General features: G+C 38.3%; 1 protein-coding gene and 2 long non-coding RNA genes across 5 annotated transcripts in view; 2 read left to right on the top strand and 1 right to left on the bottom strand.

Moving 5' to 3' along the window:
- The window catches only part of Col4a1 (Collagen type IV alpha 1), a 35,177-nt gene extending 29,612 nt beyond the window's left edge, over positions 1 to 5,565 (top strand). The window contains exons 16-29 of the mRNA XM_089838295.1: positions 48 to 254; positions 312 to 675; positions 739 to 846; positions 913 to 1,188; positions 1,362 to 1,532; positions 1,588 to 1,866; positions 1,927 to 2,102; positions 2,166 to 2,589; positions 2,650 to 2,772; positions 2,829 to 3,206; positions 3,277 to 3,423; positions 3,490 to 3,798; positions 3,862 to 4,148; positions 4,296 to 5,565. Of these exons, the coding sequence (XP_089694421.1) occupies positions 48 to 254; positions 312 to 675; positions 739 to 846; positions 913 to 1,188; positions 1,362 to 1,532; positions 1,588 to 1,866; positions 1,927 to 2,102; positions 2,166 to 2,589; positions 2,650 to 2,772; positions 2,829 to 3,206; positions 3,277 to 3,423; positions 3,490 to 3,798; positions 3,862 to 4,148; positions 4,296 to 4,568 (3,522 nt within the window). The 3' untranslated portion in view covers positions 4,569 to 5,565. The remainder of the gene's footprint in view (positions 1 to 47; positions 255 to 311; positions 676 to 738; positions 847 to 912; positions 1,189 to 1,361; positions 1,533 to 1,587; positions 1,867 to 1,926; positions 2,103 to 2,165; positions 2,590 to 2,649; positions 2,773 to 2,828; positions 3,207 to 3,276; positions 3,424 to 3,489; positions 3,799 to 3,861; positions 4,149 to 4,295) is intronic.
- Positions 5,566 to 6,415: 850 nt separating this feature from the next.
- On the top strand, positions 6,416 to 10,696 carry LOC149676799 (uncharacterized). 3 transcript variants are annotated; one of them, XR_016366638.1, is made up of 4 exons: positions 6,416 to 6,494; positions 6,551 to 6,719; positions 7,898 to 8,784; positions 8,855 to 10,696. It is a non-coding gene; the product is annotated as an uncharacterized LOC149676799 (long non-coding RNA). The 3 variants fall into 3 exon arrangements; XR_016366639.1 differs by having other exon boundaries at positions 6,432 to 6,494; positions 6,578 to 6,719; XR_016366637.1 differs by lacking the exon at positions 6,416 to 6,494 and having other exon boundaries at positions 6,502 to 6,719.
- On the bottom strand, positions 9,293 to 11,138 carry LOC149676798 (uncharacterized). Its single transcript, XR_016366634.1, has 2 exons — positions 10,796 to 11,138; positions 9,293 to 9,749 (listed from the first exon to the last, which is right to left on the bottom strand). It is a non-coding gene; the product is annotated as an uncharacterized LOC149676798 (long non-coding RNA).
- Between the last annotated feature and the right edge of the window lie 1,792 nt (positions 11,139 to 12,930).

Raw genomic sequence — 12,930 nt, 5'->3', positions numbered from 1 at the left:
AATGTACCCTTAAGTACTTTTTACTACAAGTAAAATTCTTTCTCTAGGGTCTATCAGGTTTACCAGGTAGAGACGGACCAAAAGGTGACAAAGGAGAGCCCGCGAGAATTATTCCAGATGTAGTAGTCGGAGCCCCGGGACCAAAGGGAGACGCGGGATTACCCGGATTACCTGGACAACCAGGATATGACGGTGCTCCTGGCACACCAGGGCCACCCGGACCAATTGGAGCTGAAGGACCAAAAGGAGATATTGTAAATCCAAAGACCAGTTAAATTAAGCGCCCAAAACTAAATCTAACTTATAAACAGGGCGATAGAGGATTCCCGGGTACTGCTGGAAGACCAGGTCCAGTTGGACCAGCGGGACCTGTCGGTCCAAAAGGAGACCCAGGAATTGGTAGACCAGGATACCCAGGACAAAAAGGAGAACCAGGAAGAGCCGGTGTACCAGGAATTAAGGGTGATAAAGGTTTCAAAGGACCACCAGGACAAGTACCCCCAGGAAACATAACCTTCCCAGGACCACCTGGCCCACCAGGTCCTCCGGGACCTCCCGGGTTCGATGGCTTATCAGGATTGCCAGGAGCTCCTGGCAGACCAGGTTATGATGGAATACCAGGATCTAAGGGAGAACCAGGAGAAAATGGCGTTCCAGGACCACCAGGACCAAGAGGTTAGTGGCGATAAAAGTATGATAGACAAAAAATAAAACTACGTATATGTCAATTGCTTAAAGGTTTACCTGGACCAAGAGGCGATAAGGGAGACGTTGGACCGTTGGGATTTCCAGGAGAACCAGGAATTAATGGAGAACCTGGTTCTCCGGGCGTGCCAGGATATAGAGGTCAATATAACTTAAATTTGGTTCAAAAAACATGGAAACCATTAAAACCGATTACTATTCAAACAGGGGAGAAAGGAGAAGCTGGATTTCCAGGAATTGGTGAACCAGGGCCACCCGGAGTTCCAGGTCTACCAGGAGCTAAGGGAGACCCTGGTCCATCTGGTTATCCCGGAGCTAAAGGTGACCCTGGACCAGCTGGTTTCCCCGGTATGAAAGGAGAGAGAGGATTACCAGGACAGCCCGGTTTCACTGGACAAAGAGGAGACAAAGGAGACACACCTAAAGGAGGAATACCCGGACCTCGAGGACCACCTGGTCCACCAGGACGTGATGGTTTACCAGGTATACCCTAATCTATCAAAATATATTAAAGACTACTACTAACTGGGGGTTAAATAAATTTCACGCTGTCTTAAAATAGATGGTTTAAAATGGTAGGTCAAAAGGTCAAATACTAACTCTAAGCTTAGAATCTTAGTTTCGGGCTTTTCAAAATGGTATTTGCGCATTTATAGGCGCTACTGGATTCAAGGGCGAACCTGGACTACCTGGGTTACCAGGTCTAACCGGTACTAAAGGAGACAGAGGATTACCCGGTCTTCCAGGGTCACCTGGATTTGATGGTTCCCCTGGAAGAACAGGACCACCAGGTTTAGACGGACTAGAGGGCAGACCAGGAGAAAAAGGTATGTTTTCCGATGTCTAACTTAAAATCTAAGCGTATAATCAACTTAATCACAGGCGAACGAGGAGAACGAGGTCCATCAGGCTTCCCAGGTGCGCCAGGAGCTCCTGGATTGGACGGTCCTCCAGGTCTACCAGGACTTAAGGGTGAACGTGGTTTCGATGGTCTACCAGGATTAGAAGGACCTCCAGGGGGTCCTGGTCCTAAAGGAGCGGAAGGTCTACCTGGATTCCCAGGTGCTAAGGGTGACCCCGGACAAGCTGCGGAAAAGGGTGCCAAAGGAGAAGCCGGATTCCCTGGTTTAAGAGGACCACCCGGACCTCCTGGACCTAAAGGTATAATTTTATTCAACTTGAAGCTTGGGGAAGTGGAAATAAACTAAAATTATCTTTTAGGTTTTGATGGTTTCCCTGGCATGAAGGGTGACGCGGGTCTACCAGGAATTGGCCAGCCAGGATTGAAAGGTGACCCAGGATTTAATGGTCGCGAAGGCATACCCGGATCACCTGGTCTTCGAGGCGAAAAGGGTAATCAAGGTCTGCCAGGATTCCCAGGACAAAAGGGAGAGAGGGTAAATATTTAAGCACCTGTTCAAAGATAAGTTGTAATACATAGTCGAAAACATTGAAACTAGGGCATATCAGGAGCACCGGGTATTCCTGGAGTTAGTGGAAAAGATGGTTTACCAGGCCTTAAAGGCGAGCCCGGATTCCCAGGAAGCCCTGGTTATCCAGGAGCTAAAGGAGACCCTGGCCTAAACGGATCCCCAGGATTCCCTGGAGTCAAGGGCGAACCAGGAATAACGGGTCCACCCGGACCGCAAGGATTCGACGGAACCAAAGGAGTTAAAGGAGAACCCGGATTCAATGGACAAAATGGCCTACCAGGTGAACGCGGATTTAAAGGAGATGCTGGATTCCAAGGGCCTCCTGGTCTTCCTGGAGCACCTGGTGAACCAGGCAACGATGGAATGCCCGGATTCCCAGGAATTAAGGGAGAAAGGGGTTTGGATGGCTTACCGGGAACGCCTGGACTTGATGGACTACCAGGATTACGAGGTAATTATGAAAACTAAAAATGAAAACCACAGAGTTATTTAATTATCTTATCAATAACAGGCGATTCGGGTCAGCCGGGAGCTCCTGGTCTACAAGGACTTCCAGGAATAGGTGAAAAGGGAGTCGATGGTATACCAGGACGTCCCGGAAATGATGGTTTCCCAGGATTACCAGGAGAAAAAGGTAAGGTTCAATAAAAAAAACCCTAGACGTAATATCTTAACCTCTTAATTTCTTAGGCGACCCCGGAATACCTGGCTCACCAGGAGTTAGGGGACCTCCCGGAAACGATGGCCCACCAGGATTACCAGGGCCTAAAGGGGATTCAGGTTTACCCGGATTACCCGGCCCACCAGGCTTAGACGGCCTCCCAGGTCCCAAAGGAAATGATGGCCTACCAGGATATCCGGGACCAAAGGGTGACAGAGGATTACCAGGAGCAAACGGACCACCTGGACCTCCTGGTTTACCCGGACAACCAGGAAGGGAAGGATTACCTGGAATACCAGGACCAAAGGGCGAGAGAGGCAATGATGGATTCCCTGGACTTGATGGAAGACCCGGTTCAAAGGGTGATTCTGGTCTACCAGGTTTACCTGGTCTAAGAGGACTCGACGGTAATGTTACTAACGTACTTTTATCTCCAACCAGAAAGATATTCTAATTACTTTATCCTAAAAATTTTAGGAGCACCCGGTATTAGAGGACCAAAGGGAGAACCCGGCCCAGCCAACATAACAATAGGACCTAAAGGTTTACCAGGATTACCTGGTTTACCCGGACCACCAGGTCCAACTGGACCCAAAGGATTAGACGGATCTCCAGGCTTCCCAGGTAAAATCGACCAACCTTTAAATTATTCCTAAATATTTTAACACACGACCTCTTCATCTACCGTAGGTCCAAAGGGTGAAGCTGGAAGACCAGGCCCTCCTGGATTGCCAGGATTAATAGGACCACCAGGACCAAAGGGTGACGCTGGTATACCAGGAGTAACGGGACCTCCGGGTCAACCGGGTCTAAGAGGAAACCCTGGAACAGTTGGACCCCCAGGATTGCCCGGCGGTGACTACTTAATGGGTATTCTAATGGTCAAACACAGTCAATCATCAGAAGTTCCAGCGTGTCCCCAAGGAATGCCACAATTATGGGATGGGTACAGTTTGCTTTACATAGAGGGCAATGAGAAAGCTCACAATCAGGATTTGGGTAAGATAAAGAATTAAACACGGAAATAATTAAGGAATATTAAAAATCAAATCTATTCCACAGGTTTCGCTGGTTCCTGTTTGAAACGTTTCAGCACTATGCCATTCCTATTTTGCTCTACTAACAGCGTTTGCAACTACGCCAGTCGAAACGACAAATCTTACTGGCTATCAACTAACTCGCCTATTCCTATGATGCCAGTAGGCGAAGACACAATTAGAGAATACATCAGTCGATGTGTGGTATGCGAAGCGCCCGCCAATGTCATCGCGATTCACAGCCAAACGATAGGCATACCCGATTGCCCACGAGGCTGGAGTTCATTATGGATTGGTTACAGTTTCGCCATGGTACGTATCACTCAGAATGCATTGGATTAGGCGCTGCTCCTGCGCGCGGGGGCATCTACAGCGCCCCCCTCCTGCCTTCATCCCTGTGCCCAAAGGGGATAAGTAAAATAGGCCCTAATTTTAACGATGTTTTTTTATCATAATTAGCACACGGCGGCTGGTGCTGAAGGAGGTGGCCAATCATTATCGAGTCCCGGTAGTTGCTTGGAAGATTTCCGATCAACACCCTTCATAGAGTGCAATGGTGCCCGAGGCACTTGTCATTATTACGCTAACAAATTCAGCTTTTGGCTAACGACTATCGAACAAGAAAACCAATTCGATCGTCCTGTCAGTCAAACCTTAAAAGCGGGCAGTCAACGAACGAGAGTCAGTAGGTGTAACGTTTGCATTAAAAATACCAATCTGGGATTCCAGTAAAGTTTGACGAAAAGTTTACGAAGAAATTAGGAACAAAATATATAAACTATCTTTTCAAAAAAGATTATTATATTAAAAAAAAAATTTAAGTGGAAGACTCTAAAAGAAAGCTCCAAAAAAGAATTAAAAATTAAGTGCAACACGCTTCTGAAAAATTTTTAAACACACGTAGAGAAAGAAAATTAAACAAAAAAAAAGAATTGCCAAATATTGTTTTTGTTGTTGCGATTTAAAAAAAAAATGGCTGCCAAATTTTTTTTAACCTTTATATATATATTATACATAACTTCAGCGGAAAACTTTTAAATTTCCGCGAAAATTCCCTTCGTGTCTTTTACCGTTAGAAATCTTTTGTCTCGCTATATCGTTCCGTATTTTATTTTCTTTCAAATTTATCTTATTCTTTGAGATTTAACTATCTTGAATCAGCTTTAATTAAAACTTTTTCATTTATTCTTAAGTTAATTAAGCAGCCAATTAATATTTCCCGGTAAAATTAAAAATACACCTACAATTTAGTCGCTTGTACTGTGTACATATTTAAGAAAAGTTTAAAAATAATTCAACGTGGCAAATACTCTTTCTATCGGAATTCTACTTTTAAAAATATTATAGGTATTTTTCTACTACTACTACTACTACTATAATAAGCTAATTCTACCTTAGTTTTTTTTTCTAAAAGAGGCACTGCCAAAAATGTGGTTATTACAATAAATATATTAACTTAATCATTAATTAATTGATCATTTCTTAATTAATTGGAAATGAACCCACTGCCACCGTAATCACGTTTGAAAAAAAAATAAATAAAAATTCTAAGAAAATGTTGGAACTCAAAAGAAAACCCCCCCTTAAAAAAAATCAACTAGTCGCATGTTTTTGTTTTCTGTGGGATGTAAATTAACATACTGTGGAATATTATTTTTTTTTGCTTGGCATAATGAGTGCCAGTCTAAATGTAGCCTAATAATAAAGATAAAAAACTTATTTCGTAAAAGTTTAAACCATATTATTTACCCTAATTTAACGTGTTAACCCCTTATAAAGTTGTGTTGAACTATTTCAACTAAGCCTTGGCTTGCGTATTAATGTATTCATTCTTCTATTTAGTACTTTAAAACTTGGGATTTTTGGAAGTTTTAGATTTATGAAGTAGCTGAATATACTAGCTAGGGCACATGGCGGGGAAACTAACCATAGCATTACTGACCACTGTCATTACTGGAGGGAAGACTCGCATCTCTCGCGATTGAACCATTTTAGGTGGAATTTCTGATGGCATTTTTGACGTGTTTTACAACCCGATTATTCTTACAGGACACCCTATTTGTGGGGTGGCTAAACCTATAGCGTCTTCTTTCTTCATTACTATTTTTATTTTACTAATTATCTAATTAAGAACAGGAATAATTAGGCCAAAAACGAACAAATTTTTTGGAATATATTATACTTTGAATTTCAGAACTTTTACTTGATCTAGATCAACTGTAGTTCATTTTCCACGTAAAACTGGGTCCCGTGTAAAATTAAAAATGCTAAGTTTAAGTTTCATAAGAATTGGTTTTTGATCATTATGATTTGAGGTTTCAACTTATTAGACAAACATGTTTATAGGGTGGTTTTCCCGCTGTAGGAATCCGTTAACTCCGGTACCGCTTTTTAAAAAGTGGAGAATAGTGTTTTGGGCTGTTTAGAAGACATTATTATATTATAATTAACTAAATTATTAATTACACTAGAAAAAAGAAACAATAAAATTGAGACGCACGCTCCCGCTATATTTTGAAATCTGCTTAATTTCGTTTTGAGCAACTCTGCAGCGCCATCTAGCGGTCTATGTTTGGAAGCAATAAGCTTATCCAATCTGGGTTCTTTTGGCGTTTGATGGGGAACTTGCTGCTTCGTTTTTCTGTGCGATTTTAACTGGTAAATATTTTGATTTTATTTATATTTTAAGGGTTAATTTAGATTAAATACCAAAGTTTTATCGCAACCGAATGGAAATTAAGCGTTTCAAGTGGAAAATTTATGGTTTACGGTGCAAAAAATAGGGTTTTTATTTATCGCTAAGCCTTGGCAAATCTTCGGGGCGTTGCCCAGTTCCGGCGAGATTCAGCCATTTTCAGTTCTGGGCTAAAGAGATCTTTGCTGGTAAATATTTTGATTATATTTATATTTTAAGGCTTAATTTAGATTAAATACCAAAGTTTTATAGCAACCTAATGGAAATTAAAGGAAAGCGCGGCTCCGTTGGTGCCCCTTAAAATTGGCATTTCTACTACACAGTGGCTAAGCTTGCTAAAGGCTAGTTAAGCCAAAGGCAGGAACCAATGGGACCTAATGCATTAGGTCTGATGGGTTCCTGCCTTTGGCAAGGTAAAATTTGTGTCCACTCCAGAAGGTTAGTGTAGGGGTGATGATGGAGCCGCGCTTTCCTTTAAGCATTGCAAATGATAAATTTAACTGTGCAAAACTAGGTTTGTTAATTACGACTGTCTTTTTGAAGAAAACTTGAGCCTTGATTGGTTTTATATATTGGTTACCAACTAATGCACTTTTTTGCCAAAGTTAATGGCCTATATTGCCTTTAACCGAAGCAAGTAGAAAACCTTTAACGGCAGACCGAAATGAGGTTTTTAAGTGCTTGTATAAACGGTAGTTCTCTAAAATGTTTTCAATTAACAAATCTATTGCTGTAAATATGGTTGTCGGGCCCATTAGTTTTCACGTTAACAGCACTATTTGCAGAGCTGATACAAAGTAGATTGATGATGGTTTAAATGGAAATATAGCAACATCACATTTGATCAAACCCAAAAAGTTTGACCCGGCCCTTTTTAAGAGCTTAATTTGGTCCCATTTAGTCACTTTTTGCTTATTATTTTTACATAAATTAGTCACTTATTCAACTAAAATTGAGCGTATGAATGAGTATCAGCACTGTATAAGTTTGGGGATTTGTGATTTAGATTCAAATGGCTAATTTTTAGCAGGTCCTAAGGATTTTTAGCTTTTATTGTAAATTGGCACATGTATTCACGATCAACATTTGTGTCATACTTAATCAAAATATTTGAAATTAGTCTTATTAAATGTTTGAATCGTCTTTATTCCTGGTTTTACTATTTGATCTATTTAGTTAGTTTAAAAGTAATTCAAAATGATTATTTATCCCCTAAATTGTTAAATATTTCAAAATTGACCCTAAATCTAGTTATGGTAAATGATTTATTTGAAAGTAAACTGAATGTTATTCTGAATACTTGTGCCATTTAAGATTATAATAATTTTAGATTGTATTTGATTGTTTGAATTTTATTTTATTTTAGCTATGTTATCATCCGTTTCCAAAGAAGCAATTTACGTTGGATTCTAGAATGAATACCTTACTATTTGGCAATGGCATGCAATATAAATCAGGTCTACACTTTGATTATATCCGTTGAAACTGAATTTCACTATGAAAGCTATTTAGATAGCTTGTTAAACATTTTAGGCATTTAGCGCATAGCAATAATTAAATCTTATTAATAATAATTGTGAAAGTATTAGGTCAATAACCCCAGGTCAATTCCATTCTAAATTCAGGTCTAGACTTCGATTTTATCCGTTGAAAGGGAATCTCATTATGAAAGCTATTTAGACAGCTTGTTAAACAGTTTAGGCACTTGGTGCGTAGCAATAATTAAATCTTATTATACAATTATTAGGGTATTTAGTTTATTATTTATTATTATATTTATTCTTAGAAGGAAAGCGGCTTGTGTCCTTTTATTTTTAGGGATTCTTTTTTTGCGCCAGGACATGAATAAAATCTTAATTATGAAATAGGTGAACACTGGTCCTAGCCCTCCCTTTTAAGAATAATGAACGCGTAATCAGGATTTCAAGGGTGAGATTCCCTTTGCGGTATTAAGGTATCTAGTTTGTGGTTTTAGTTATATTTTTAGAGGAAAAACGTTTGGCAACTCGTTGAGGGAGTTTTGTAGGATCTAAATAAATTCCTGATTTAGGTTTAAGGTAGAAGGTTGCTTATACGCTTTGTCCTTTAAAAGTAAACACGATTTTAAGCGGGTTTAAGGCGAGGCTTAGCTTTTTATGGTATTCTTTCACTATTAATGTTACGAGTGTGCCATTGCCAAATAGTCATTTGTCTTATGCCGGAACTTTTTGCGTCGCATCATGCGAGAATACTCGAGTGGATTTTCGTATTAAGGTAATTAATTTTATTCGTTTTATTCGTTTGCCATTTTTTCCAAATATTAATTCGAATTTTTCTTGCGCAGGAAGAAGTGGACGTCTGCAAGTGGACTTTCATTGGAAATCCCATGCTAAGGACGAAGTTTCCTGGTTTTGGGGGCTCCACAGCGGGCCTTAGTTTAAATTTAATGATTCCCGAGTTGAACAGGGACTTGTTAAATTTAAATTGGGCCCGCAGGCCTGACGTTAGGCCTGGTAACTTGTGGTCAATAAAAAGTTTCGATACTAGACTCGGTTCAAAAAAATCAATCGATTTACTTAATAAATATTTTATTTTTTTTTTAAAAAAAATTATTTTTATGGCTTTTTTTTTTCTATTTTATAAAAAAATTATTTTTATGGCTTTTTTTTTCTATTTTATAAATTAATAAGCCTAAAAAGGGTCAAAAAAAGCTCCCTAAGTCCAGACATTAAAAAATTGAAACCAAGTCTAGTATCGTAAATATTTAAAGAAAAGAAAGAACGAGGTTTAAGGCAAAATTTATTCAATAAGAAACAAAAAAACCAAGTGTTTACAAAAATTTCGAACAAAAAAAATATTAAAGAATGTTGTAAGTTAAAGTTTGAACGCAAAAAAAAATAATAAGTAGTTACAAATAAAATTTGGAAGCAAAAAAATTAAGTTAAGTGGTTACATGGAAAAATTGCAAGTAAAAAAAATGTATTTTGTGTCTTCTAGCTTCGATGATTTCCTCCATATTTTTTTAAGTCAGCGCTGAGAGCAAGAGCAAGTCCACAAGACATCATGTAACGTGAATCCAACGGAGCATGTCATCAGGAATGATACATAGAGAGTCCAGAACAGCGGAAGTCAGCGTCAACGTCAATTCAACAAAGGATGTCATCAGGAATGATAAGTCATCGGGAAAGATACATCTCATAATGACCAGCCACAGAAAAATCCAAGAATATCAGCTGCATCTATAAATGAAAATATATTAATAACACATCTTAAACTATTGCCTACTTTTGGGCGGTCCTTTATTAAAAAACTGGCTACTAAATTTAGAGAGAAAGACCAATTGCCATCCCGTATTGAAGAAAAGCTTGACCACCATGATTCCCACCCTGAATTAAATGAATACTCTGGCTAACTAATTATTTCCCATAATTGGGTAGAACATTATTTTAGGAAATCTGCCATTTAATTTTAAATTATGTAACTTAATAATGAAAATAATTTAAAATATCCCCTAAATTAATTTTAGGAAAACCGTCCATTTATTTAAATTGCGTGCCCCTTTTAATAGCTTAATAATAAACCTGCCATTTATTTATTTAAAACTCTTGCCACAGGTAGAACCCATAAATAAAAACTAGAGTCGAAATGGGACAAGGCTTAACTAAGGCTTAGGGCAACTGTCCTCGTGTCTTACAATTATCTCTGCGGAACTTGATTTTAGAAACTCAGTCGCTTTATCTCTAAATTAATTAATAATAGCCCCTAAACTATTCCCACAGACCGACCCCGTAAATAACTAGGGTTTAAATGGGACAAGGCTTAGGGCAACTGGCCTCGTGTCTGAAAATATCTCAGCGGAACTATTTTCGAAAATCATTCGCTTTATCTCTAAATTAATAATAGCCCCTAAACTAAATTTACGAAATCCCGCTATTTATTTATTTATTTTATAACTATTCCCACAGACCGACCCCCTTGAATAACTAGGGCCTCGTGTTCTAAAATTCTCTCGGCTGGACCTAATCTCCGAAAATCTGTCGCTTTATATCTAAATTAATTACGTACCCCACTTAATATCTAATAATGATAGGCCCTAAACTAATTATTAAGGGATTCTCTCTTGTCCAACATCTCGTTGTAAAATTTTATTTGTGGTACTTGATTTTTAATAAATAAATAAAATTTACTAACATTTTACACAACCTAATTAATTTAAACACTTGAAATAAAATAAATAATTTAAGGGGGGCTAGATGAGTTTGGATTATTATAAAGTTAGGCTTACGGACTGTTAAAGCACCACGAGGCCAAGCAATGGCCGCCAAGTTGAGAGCGTCGAATTCAGCTTGCGTCCTCGGGAAAAACGATCATCGAAATGGCGGAAGGATCAAGTATCAACTTCAAAAGCGCGAAAGGTTTTTCCAGCGACTTCCTCGACGGTTTCCAGGCAACGAATGAACCGGCTGACCCGTAACGATCAACTGAGCGGGACAGGTTTTTTCCAAGCGACTTTCCTCGACGGCTTCCAGGCAACGAAATGAGCCGGTTGACACGTAACGATCAACTAGGTAAATTTCCAACGTCGGGGGGCGCTAAAAGCTCCTATGCGCGGACTCGGGTGCGCCATACCCCAGGCACGAAATCCAAATAGCTGAACACCGCTAGGCCTAAATGAATGAACGCTAGGTATACTGAATGGATAGTCATTGCCTATTACCATTAACAACTGTCGTGACGTCACAAGTCAATTACCTCAGTGACGTGACTTGACGTCACAGGTCACGTGACCGGGTTTGATTAATCCGTTCACTATCACACATACACTTTTATGTAACCAGCACTAGCTAAATTAAATACTATAAGCATTAGTTTTGTGTGCCTGCTATGTCATGCTTCAGTCCAATGCACTTCGAATAAAATCATTCATACTGTATTCAAAATATTCATTGGATAAAGTCAGTTATTCTGACTGTTTATTAAGAGTGTGTCACGTGTCTCACGTCAACATGTTGGGAAAGCATTTTAATCATACTCTAGCAGAGGGTATGCTTCAAGTTTCTATACCTTAGTCACTAACTATAATTAGTAAGCTTACAAGTAAAAATAAATTTATCAGGCAGACTTATAAATAGCAATGCAATATTTTATTTCGAAATATATTCCATCAGATACATAGATACATTCGGACTTAATAAAAATTTGTAATTAAAATACTTTTCAAAAATGTGGTAATCATTCATTATAACTTTGGTTTAAAGTCTGTTATTCTTTTTATTATTTGACGCCATAACTATAATTAATAAGCTTATAAATAGAAATAATTTTATCAAAAAATATTTTATAAATATTAATGCAAGTTTTTATTTTGAAATATATTTCATTAATACATTAGGATTTATTAAAAAGATTAATAATGAAAATGATAAAAATATTTTTATAAACGTGTAACTTCTGACTGTTGAGTCCAGGTACTGAAAATAAAAAGAAAATTTCTATTATTAACAAATTTTAATCGGCTTAGAATTTTCCCCCTCGATGCGCTACCTTTAATTGTTTTAAAATTATTACTTCAATTTTTTTACTTCTGTTATAATTATAACACGAAAGGAAAACGTGAGTGAATACCCCCACGACGTGCATCCTTTAACAGTGATAAAACGAAATACCCATTAAAATAAATACAAAAAATCAGAGTGAATAGCCCCTCTATGCCCTAACAAAAAATTATAACCCTTAATACTTAAGTAACTAAACTACCTTGTAACAAGACGACCCAAGGGCTCGGCTCGTAATAGTAGCCACATCGTACTGTACTTAACAGGAGTACAGAAAATTTTAGTGAATAGCCCCTCGATGCGCTACCTTTAATTGTTTTAAAATTCTTACTTCAATTTTTTTACTTCTGTTATAATTATAATAGTGTGACACGAAGGGAAAACGTGAGTGAGTACCCCCACGACGTGCATCCTTTAACAGTGGTAAAGCGAAATACCCATTAAAAGAAATACAAAAAAAATCAGAGTGAATAGCCCCTCTATGCCCTAACGAAAAATTATAACACTTAATACTTATTTAAGTAACTAAACTACCTTGTAAGAAGACGACCCAAGGGCTCGGCTCGTAATAGTAGCCACATCGTACTGTACTTAACAGGAGTACAGAAAATTTTAGTGAATAGCCCCTCGATGCGCTACCTTTGTTTTAAAATTATTACTTCAATTTTTTTACTTCTGTTATAATTATAATAGTGTGACACGAAGGGAAAACGTGAGTGAGTACCCCCACGACGTGCATCCTTTAACAGTGGTAAAACGAAATATTCATTAAAAGAAATCCAAAAAAAAAAATCAGAGTGAATAGCCCCTCTATGCCCTAATAAAAGAATTATAACCCTTAAGACTTGGGCTGGGCTCGTAATAG

Source organism: Phalangium opilio, unplaced genomic scaffold (genome assembly GCF_054372755.1).
Source record: "Phalangium opilio isolate 3A_F unplaced genomic scaffold, DU_Popi_V2 ptg000045l_1, whole genome shotgun sequence".
NCBI classification, from domain to species: domain Eukaryota; kingdom Metazoa; phylum Arthropoda; class Arachnida; order Opiliones; family Phalangiidae; genus Phalangium; species Phalangium opilio.
The sequence above is the reverse complement of the archived record's forward strand: the minus strand, read 5'-3'. Positions and strand labels throughout refer to the sequence as shown.